The 8,588-nt window shown below is 36.2% G+C and overlaps 1 protein-coding gene across 1 annotated transcript; it reads right to left on the bottom strand.

Annotated features, from left to right (window-relative positions):
• Positions 1-1,674: 1,674 nt before the first annotated feature.
• Positions 1,675-8,031, bottom strand: DCP2 (decapping 2). Its single transcript, XM_087317634.1, has 8 exons — positions 7,862-8,031; positions 7,374-7,525; positions 7,159-7,286; positions 6,086-6,184; positions 5,361-5,513; positions 3,940-4,046; positions 3,794-3,858; positions 1,675-2,026 (listed from the first exon to the last, which is right to left on the bottom strand). Exons 1-8 carry the CDS (start codon positions 7,948-7,950, stop codon positions 1,902-1,904), a joined length of 918 nt encoding a protein of 305 aa, XP_087173760.1. The 5' UTR covers positions 7,951-8,031; the 3' UTR covers positions 1,675-1,901.
• Between the last annotated feature and the right edge of the window lie 557 nt (positions 8,032-8,588).

The following is an 8,588-nucleotide window of genomic DNA, read 5'->3' as shown; positions in this document are numbered from 1 at the left end:
GAACTAGAGTTTTATTTCCTTGTATTGAGACTTTTTCAATGGGATCTAATAGGACTTTAATGTTGATTTCTTCAAAACACATTAACATGGCATTTCTTGGCAAGACAAGAAACTTGAGCTCACATTTGAGGTTTGAAGTACACAGAGATTATCATTTTGGACATTACACTATAACCCACGTGAAGAAAGAATTGTACATCAATTTACCATATATTTGAAGAACAAAACGAAACACGGAAAGAATAATTATCGCATAGATTATACACATTTATATCCTCTTCAGCTATATCCTCTTGCATCTTAGTCTTTTCTATTGTTGATTGTTGAACTTCTTTTCAATAATGTAAGAAGAGTGGCTCATAAAGAGAGTGAAACAATCAAAACACAATTGCGAGCCATACATCCATTACAAGAGAAAAGAATCTCCCAATCAAGAATGGATCTAATCTACTGGTTTTGGATGACTCTTGAATATTCGCATTTAGATAGTTCTTTGGAAAAAATCTATCTTTGACATTGTGTTGACAGCCTAAAACCGTACCCCTTGAGGTATAAGCCCATTCCAAGGGAGAAAAATCCTTCAATACATGCCGAACCAAGAGTGGATCTAATCTACTGGTTTTGGACAACTCTTGAACATTCAGAATAAGATAGTTCTTTGGAAAAAATCTAACTTAACCCATGACATTGTCCCATGACATTGTGTTAACGGCCTAATACCTTACCTGTGAGCTATAAGTCCATTACAAGAGAGAAATATCCTTCAATATATGCCCAACCAAGAATGGATCTAATATACTGGTTTTGGACAACTCTTGAACATTCAAATTTAGATAGTTCTTTGGAAAAACTCTATCTTTGAACCCATGACATTCTGTTGACAGCCTAATACCTTATCTGTGAGCTATTAGCCCATTACAAGAGAAAAAATCCTTCAAACATCCCCCAGCCACAAATGGATCTAATCTACTGGTTTGGACAATACTTGGACATTCAGATTTAGATAGTTCTTTGGAATCTATCTTTGAAGGATAAGATTTTATCAAGCTTGTACCATCTTTCTTCTTTAGAATTGTGTTGGCATTTTTACCAGTCTGTCTACCCCTATGATTAATTACCATTGATCCTGACCCAAGGAAACATTGATCAACAGAGACGAGACCCATTTCCAGGGGTTCATACACAGCACATCTCAAGATAATCCCAGGGGCGGTTTTGCAGGGGGATCCTTAAAATAATCTATCACAATAAATAACTTACCAAACAATAGCTATTGATGCTCAGTCCCACCTGGAAGGAAATGCAATCAAGCAGGATTCATAATTTCCATAAGTGGGTTTAACAGGGTATATGACATCAGCACAGGTGTTAATGACATGACCTTGGCTGTCAACCACAGATTGGTTAAAGTTAAAACCATTCAAGTTGAATACCCATGGCACAGATACCCAAAGCAGTGAACCACCAACTGGTTGTACCTCAGTTGCTAATGCTGTTTAGCAGACACCAGAGGTTCAAGTGTTCCAATCCTTCCATTTCCTAGTAAAATAGTGGATATAGTGGAGACAACAAAAAATGCACGTCATTTTTTTTTACGATCATACATACAGACAGCATATCATAAAATTATTGGAAGCCTTTAAAGCCATTTATCCCCACCTTAACTACACTTCATTCGCATAACATCTTGATGTTTGAATATACAAAGAACAGAATAAGGTACCAAAACACTTTTGAGTTAGCAATTAGTAATATCATGTTTGAAGTAGTGAGATTAGTGTTCCATCTAGAAGGGATTTTACAAGAGTCTCTTAAGCTTTTCTAGTACCACTATGATGTTACATGCTTTTTTTTACAAGAACCACACGAGCAGCGCATACATTTAGGTAAGGGATGACGGTTTACTTCTCATCCAATCTTTGTAGTATCAGTGGATAATCAAACCGGAAATTGCGGAAACTCTTTCCAGCCTCATCCACACGCTCAAATACAGAAGACTTAAGAACAGTAACAGATGAAGACATTTCTGCACATCAAAGATATCACATAATCCTCGAATTATTTTCAACTTTTTTACTGTCCTGAAAAGAGTACAGTCACCTATTTAAACATCATTCACACTACTTTAACAGCCAATAATAACTACTCCTCACCTTCACCTATTGGAATGCTCTGGGATTGCAAAAGGATTTGACGCCCTGTAGTCTCTAGAGAGAGACAATGTAGTGATGTACTGTCATTGGGTTCCTAGTGACCAATCATTAATTCATGGCTCTTCAATGCACCTGTTATCCCTACCATCCTGCCTAGTGCACAGATATGGAGATCCAGCCTCTACAAAATCTCTACGGCATTTTTGGAGTTACATTCCTTCATAGATTGTGGATTGGCAGTAAATAGATTAAAACAGCTGGGTACGGTGTAGCTGAAGTGACACTAGATGCAGATATGCACAAGCAAATACCTGGAGGAGATTCATGTCATCAAGGTTGACAGAACCCCTCTGCCAATATAACCTTCATTGTTGTTTGTTACATCTCATCTGCACAAAACCATGTCAAGACAATAGAACTGGACTCTAATCAAATGGAAACCCAGCTCGCTACTCTTGCCCAGCACAAAGATGACCCAATCAATAGCCATAATTATTAGAGGCACTAAGGATGAACTTGCAAGATGTGAAATGTCAAATTGGGAAAATTACATTGCAAATGTTAACCCTCAATGGTGGTCCCAATAAAAGGTAAAAATGTGAGAACATATCCAACCGCATATTACTACCCCCCTCTCAACGAGTCTTCACATTTCTTCGAGCCATTAGCACAACTTAGGTGTTGAGATAGCATCATCACCTAAGTATGAAAATATGCAAGGTAGACAATGAAAACCTACTGGAGGATGAATATCACTTACTTCTCACATGCTGAGGATATAAGGTAATTCGCAAGAAGTATGATGCCTTGCTAGAAGGCCATGAATAATTCAATTGATATACTCAAATCTCCTCCAAGATGGGTGGGCACATATGCATGCGTTATCTTCGCATAGAGAGTTTTGACCACTCTTTAGTAAACCCCCTTCTTTGGTAGGAGTCATATACAAGATAATATGTTTATTTGGTCCTATAGGTCAAAAATGCCCTCCTCATGGACAATAAAAAATCCATTCTATTAGAAACTTGTACAATATATGAGTATATGCATACGTTGAGATCAGGATAAGCAAGCTGCTATGTGGGGATGTAATACAGTATCTAGGAGACAACCTGTCAATTTATTATGCTTGACATGATAAATTCCCAATATGCTCAACGCCCTTCCTTTACCTGTTCCATCAGGCATGAAACAGGTGAGGGAGAAGGTTATTGATCTGTTGAACTAAGTGCATTCATTTATCTCCATTACAGGGGCTATTTGTTCTGAGACATATGCCATCAGAGATGTACAATTCAGCCTGAAAAATGCTTGAGCAACAGCAGCCCAAGCAAGCAGTCTCTATTTGACTGTAGGAAGGGCTGGAATAACTTTATGGACAAAACCATCTTTTGAGGTGATCCATGTGGAAACATGTAAGCCATCAAGTTCCTACCTTCAATATATGTATATTTTTTTCTTGTGTGATTAAGTAGGTTTAACACACACACACATACAATCTACCATAAATTCAGGAGAGTCGAAACATCCTCCAAAAGAACATCTATAGATGAAATTTGTGAAATATAGACTAGTTCAATGAACATAATAGTATTATCATACAATTTCTATGTTCGCAACTATCAGTAAAGGCTATGTACCTTTGGACAATGCATCTGATCTGCCGCTAGAGATCTTGTTTCCAATAATCCAAGCTTTGAGTGGCCTTGATAACATTCAGAAATTTGAAGTATTTTTAAAACTGTTAAAACACATTCCCAAGGAAAAAATCAATAAAGTAACTTACCCTATAAAAGGGCTAACCATGTAATACTTCACTCCTGTTATGCCACGAGAATGAGGTGGTTCATTGCCACCCATTGGGAGTTCACTGATCTTGTGCCATGCTATATCCTGAGTAATTAAGCACATACAAATAAGTTCAGAAATAAAAAAAAATATGCAAAAACATTATCACAAGGTGCCTTCAAGTGAATTCAAGCTATAGATACTCAGATACAAAGTTATACTTCATAAGTCATTTACTCATCTGTAATATGTATGCCAACACCACAAATTACTGGACTGCCTTTAAGATATCGCAACCCACAGATATAATTAAATGTAGACTACAGTTAGATCTAGATTATCAAGTGTGCTATCATAGCTTCTCTTTCCATGCATATGGGCATTGGCTTCTGCCAGTGGATTGAACCTAATGTGGTTATGCTTCTGCTCTACTAAAGAATGTCATCATTACAGAGAACATTCCAAAATAAAGCCTATCAATTGTGTTTCTGCAAAAGGTTATATGTAATCAATGATAATAAATCCACGCTGCATGTTGGATATTGACGATCCAATCAAATCAAGTTGCACTTGAGTAAGTTCTGCTATTCTGCATTAGAAACTAACATGAAATCATAGATTGACACATGCATGATATTCACAATATTCGAGAATAAGAAATGGCCCCAAGAATATTATAAAACCATTCGTTTTGCAAAAAATTAAAAATTAAAAATAGAATTAATTAATTCACGAACAATCACTCATTAATAGATTATAAAAATATGATTAATGTGAAGTCTCCATTTTAGTGTCACATAAGAAATTGGGGAGTTTATGAACGATTATTTTAATTTATTGATTTTTTTTATTTTTTTATTTTTCTAAACGAATATTTTTACATCTATTATAGAAATATGATTAGTGTCAAGTCCCCTTTTTAACATAAGATAAAAATATCAAGAAATTTTGGAAGAGTAAAAAATGGGGAATTAATGAACCTTTATTTTATTTTATTCTTATTATTTTTATTATTCTTATTATTTTTTATTAAAAATAAAACGAATACTTTTTTACATCTATTATAAAAATATCATTAGTGTCAAGTCCCCTTTTTATTGTCAAGTCCCCTTTTGTATATCTAGGAGACTAAAAAGGAGGGAGTTTATGAACTCTCTCTTTTTTTTACGGATACTTTTTTATGAATTTGTATTTGTATTCATATGCATTCGTAGGGGAGGCCCCACGAATGCGAATATCTCAATTTGTGCATGAAATGATAACAAAGTTAGAACAAGCTAGATCCAAAGCTTCCTACATACATATCATATCATATTGCATATCTGAATTTCTTTTGAAAGTTCGTGACATTCCTAGAGATTATTACAATGCGAGTACGCATGAAGGAAGAAAGCTTAATCAGTCTCAGCAAGAACATACACTTATTTCATTTTTAGTGCGTGGCGCAAATACAGTATCCTCCTTGACTCCAACAATGATAAAAAGCCGTATCCTTTGCTCTCCTATAGTGACTTCAAGGTTATCCTCTACTTTCAACAATGCAGAAACATCAAACCCTGTCTCCTCCCACACCTACAGATACAGTAAAAAAGTATCTAAATCATAAACCATGAATCTGGAAACAAAGCAAGTGTAATGTTTCTGTCTTTTTTAACAACACAATTGGTTGACTAATATGATCTTCAATGGCACAGGTTAATAATGCATGTCCTTTCCAATAGCTTATAAATGATTCTGATACATTATTCATATTTAAACATGGACACCAGTTTATATTTCTTACAGAGGTTGAAAAATGCAAATATATGCCAACAGCCATGGAAAGATGGTATTCAATGATAGGAAGAAGAAAAAGATTAAAACATTTTTAAATATGTGTACATATGGGACTTCCAATTGCAGTTTGTGAATGTCCTGGTTATGTCCAGAGCCATATGGAGGGCTATTGTGTGTTTGGATTTGCATTTGTTCTTGGTTCTATTGCCTAAAGACTCTCTCAGTAACATACTTAGCAGCAATGAGCTTGTACCTAAGTTGCACAAACATCACCAACAAAGCCTCGGTAAAGACAACGGGCGACAATGGTTCATACAACAGTGCAGGTGATTTTGATATGACATGTTTGACAAATGTTGGAATCTTACCTCTCTAATAGCACACTGATGATCCTCTTCATCTTTGTTTTTCTTACCACGAGGGAAACTCCAACTTGCTCCCGCTTTCCAACCTTTCACCAAGAGACACTGAAATAAATTGACGCAGCACAAAATAAGAACATACTTATCTTGCAAGAGGTTTTCTGTGGATCTGAAGAGACATCTGTTCATGGATGAGCAAAGATGGGGTAAACAGTAAAATGGCTCAATCAAAGAACAAAATATGTCACTTTTCCACGTTAACCATGCAACATGAAATGTCCATTAGAAAACATATCCATATCCAAATATTCCATAGAAAAACAAGATGACCAAATAAATAAGAAATAGAAGATACATACTGACAAAATACACACTACATGAAATGCACTAAGGCTGATTGATTAGAATGTTGTAGCAAGGATATCTCAATTCAGTTTAAGAGAGATTTTAAAAAGTAAATATTTCCAAAAGCTGGTTATCATTGAGTATTTTTGCAATAACATCTATATGTGAACGGGCTGAATCAACCTCGCAGTCACAGAGAATATAATCAGAATGTGAGATTGTCTTTATTCTTAAAAGTTAAACCCTGTGATACTCGAAAAGTCTTCTACAACTTTGCCTCACAAAATCTGAACGCGACAAGACTAACACACAGACATGGTGTTTCCTTGTAACACAAAAGACAATTTCACCAGTGTACATATCAGCTCAACTTTAAAGATAAGACAATCATGGTAATTAAGGCCACTTTAACTGGGTTGCATGTCAACCATGATGATAATGATAATTTAGGTGGTGTATCATGAAGATGATAGATAACAAAATCAATACAAGGAATGAGCTTTAACCGGTTTGCAAATAATCTCAATATTAAAGAGATAACTCAATCATGACAATGAGGGAGCTTAAGCCAATATTCCATTAGTTTCAACTTAAAGGATATCATACAATCATTACAGTGAAGGAGATTTCACCAGTATGCATATACTACCAACTCTAAAGGAGATAACACAACCATCATAAAAAATATGTAATTAATAACAAAAAGACTGATATCACTGTTCCAAAAGACTAACCTTCTCTCGGGAGTTGTCCAAAATGATAGCACCAGTGACAGGAACACGAACTTTGTATGAAGTGAAATCTTTGTAAATGCCATCAATGTGTGCAATGTAAGGACGCAATACTGCGCAGCTCTGAAACACTAGTGAAGAATCAAGGTAAAAGCTCTATTCAATATATGATATCAGCCTATTTTTAAGTTCTACAAGGAAATGGAAAAGGAGGATACTCAGTGATGTAAATTCTCGAAGGTTCAGTGACTTTAGTGAAGGAAACTGTTCTCTAGTGTTATCTTCATAGAACCAATGAGCTTGCTCAATGAGGAAAAGGATCCGTTCAAAAGACTGAAGCTCTTCTTCAGGCGCATTGAGCACAAATCGGCTATCAGAAATCAACAAATATACTGTCAGAGAAGAGAGAGAGAGAGAGAGAGAGAGAATGTCAACGAAGAAACAATGCATAAAAAGGAAAGAAACTTCCAGAGGAATAACGCAACTGAAAGAAAGAAATTTCGGGAGCGAGAAAGCATAGAAAGAAACGGGAAAGAAAGAAAACGCCAGAGAAATAAAGAAAAGAAAGAAAGAAAGAAAGGAACTGTGGGAGAAAGACAATGGAAGGAGGCGCTGGAAACTTGTTCAAAGAGAAGCGCACACGAGAGAGAGAGAGAGAGAGAGAGAGAGAGAAGGTTGAGAAGGAAGTATGTGGTATTGGTCTAACCTGCACAAGTCGTCGAGAAGCTCCTGAGAAGGTTTTTTGAGCATGCGGGGAGCAGTGGCGCTCCCTGTTCGGGGCAAGATACCCGCCATCGCTACCTCCTTCGTGTCTGTCTCTTCAGCCACTTTCTTCTTCTTCTTCTTCTTCTTCTTCTTCAGCCACTTTCTTCTTCGTCGTCGTCGTTATGGTCAGAACAGAGAGCAGAAATTCCCGATACACCACCTCCTCACACAGTCCATGAATGAATCCAAAATCAGACACAGAAGAGCAGACAGACAGATCCCAATTTACGTTTGACACTCCATCTTTGCTTCATATGTATGTATGTATGTCTTTTTGGAGTATGGTATGTATGTATGTATGTCTTTTTGGAGTATGTATGTATGTATGTATGTAGTATTTTTTTTCTTCCAAAAATGTACGTATATTTTTGGTTTTTGGTTTTTGGTTTTTGGTTTTTTGGTTTTTTGTTTTTTGTTTTCTGGTTTTTGTTTTCGGTTTTTGGTTTTCAGATTTTCGGGTTTATAAAAGATATCCATTCATTTTACATAGTTTTGAATCTTAAATGATCGGCGGAGGGAACAGCCATCTTGGTGCTTGGAAGTGCCAAAAATTCGAGGACATAAGTGGAGAGTAGCTTTCCACAGAGTAAGAAATTGTTGACGCTGAGGAGCTTTATCGTCGGAACCTCCAATAATACAATCCCATTGTCCCTTTAAAGTATGAACCA

The sequence above is a fragment of the Azolla caroliniana genome, unplaced genomic scaffold (assembly GCF_043228905.1).
Source record: "Azolla caroliniana isolate FFs.n. ecotype wild unplaced genomic scaffold, voAzoCaro1.0.p SCAF_4, whole genome shotgun sequence".
Classification (NCBI taxonomy): Eukaryota; Viridiplantae; Streptophyta; class Polypodiopsida; order Salviniales; family Salviniaceae; genus Azolla; species Azolla caroliniana.
This window is presented reverse-complemented; position numbering and strand designations above follow the sequence as displayed.